Genomic DNA, 1340 nt, shown 5'->3' on the forward strand with positions numbered 1-1340 from the left:
TATTATGTCCATTTAGGACAGTAATAGTCGTAGATGCTCCTCTAGGACCTGTGACATGTTTAGCCACAGGTTCTTGGAACCAATAAAGATGCCACATTCCCAGCCTGCGATGCCAGCACAGCTCTCTCTCCATTCCACTTACACATTCCTTCATGTGCGTTCTCTCTAGAGCATCCCAGATCTGGTCTTCCGTGTACTGGTTGAAAGGATCCAGGTTTGATCTAGGGAGAAGTATAATAGAAACTGCTCAGAGGCCAATGTTTAACAAACCACATTTTTTTTTTTTTTTTTTGAGACAGGGTTTCTCTGTGTATCCCTGCTGTAGTGGAACTCACTTTGCTGGCCTGTCCAGGCTGGTCTGAAACTCAGAAACTCGCCTGCTTCTGCCTCCCAAGTTCTCAGATTAAAGAAAGGTGTACACCTCAGCCGCCTGACAACAAATCACATTTCAATGGCTGGCTGTGGTTAAACAGCACACACAGAAAACTGAATATCAACTCTGAAGGTCACAGCTCCGCCACCCCCTAAGAGTCACAGGACACCTGAGATTGGGGATCCCTGTTTTCTAAAACATAAAGTTTATTATCTTTATTACTCAACATAAGTTAGCTTTAAAAATTTGTAACTACAGATATGAAAACACAAAGAAATGCCAGTGTATTTTAATCACCTCTGACACCTGCAAATGTGGTTTCCTTCAGCTATATCCCTCTCTATGTACAAATGTAGAAAATGCCTTCTTTCTTTTCTCACTTGTTCATGAAATCTGAGAATTTCATGGAAGTATTTTGATTATATTTGTGCTGTTTACCCTGACTCCTCCCAGATCCAACCCCTTCAACAGCCCAGCCAACTATATACTTAAAAAAAAATTCAAGTACTATTGTGTTGCCCATATACTCTTGGATATATAGCTTCCACTGGAGAATGGTCTCCCAGCAGTGCCCACCTCCCCTCTCCACACTGGAACTTTATCTGGCTTGAGCTTACCCAGGTCTTGTGTATGCTGTTTCAATTGCTGTGTGTGAATTCGTATGTGTAACTACCCTGCTATGCCCAGAAAACATCGTTTCCTGTACTCATCCTGTGGCTGTTACAGTCTTTCTTCCCCTTCTAAGTCTGCAATGATCCCTGAGCCCTGGGAAGAAGGGCTGTGATAGAGATGTTTCCCATTTAGGGCTGAGCACTCTATAGTCTTTTATTCTCTGCACTTTGACCATTTGTGGGTCTCTGCATTAACCACAATCTTCTCTGATGAGGGATAGGAGATGGGTTAATCTCCAGGTCTAATGATACGTCAGTTTAATATTATGTCCATTTAGGACAGTAATAGTCGTAGA

General features: G+C 42.4%; 1 protein-coding gene across 2 annotated transcripts in view; it reads right to left on the minus strand.

The window, feature by feature from the left end:
- Positions 1–1340, minus strand: part of Abcc5 (ATP binding cassette subfamily C member 5) — a 96187-nt gene that overhangs the window by 7766 nt on the left and 87081 nt on the right. For both annotated transcript variants that reach the window (XM_021184648.2, XM_021184649.2), the window contains exon 27: positions 143–221. In XM_021184648.2, the coding sequence (XP_021040307.1) occupies positions 143–221 (79 nt within the window). The remainder of the gene's footprint in view (positions 1–142; positions 222–1340) is intronic.

This window comes from Mus caroli, chromosome 16 (genome assembly GCF_900094665.2).
Source record: "Mus caroli chromosome 16, CAROLI_EIJ_v1.1, whole genome shotgun sequence".
NCBI lineage: Eukaryota > Metazoa > Chordata > Mammalia > Rodentia > Muridae > Mus > Mus caroli.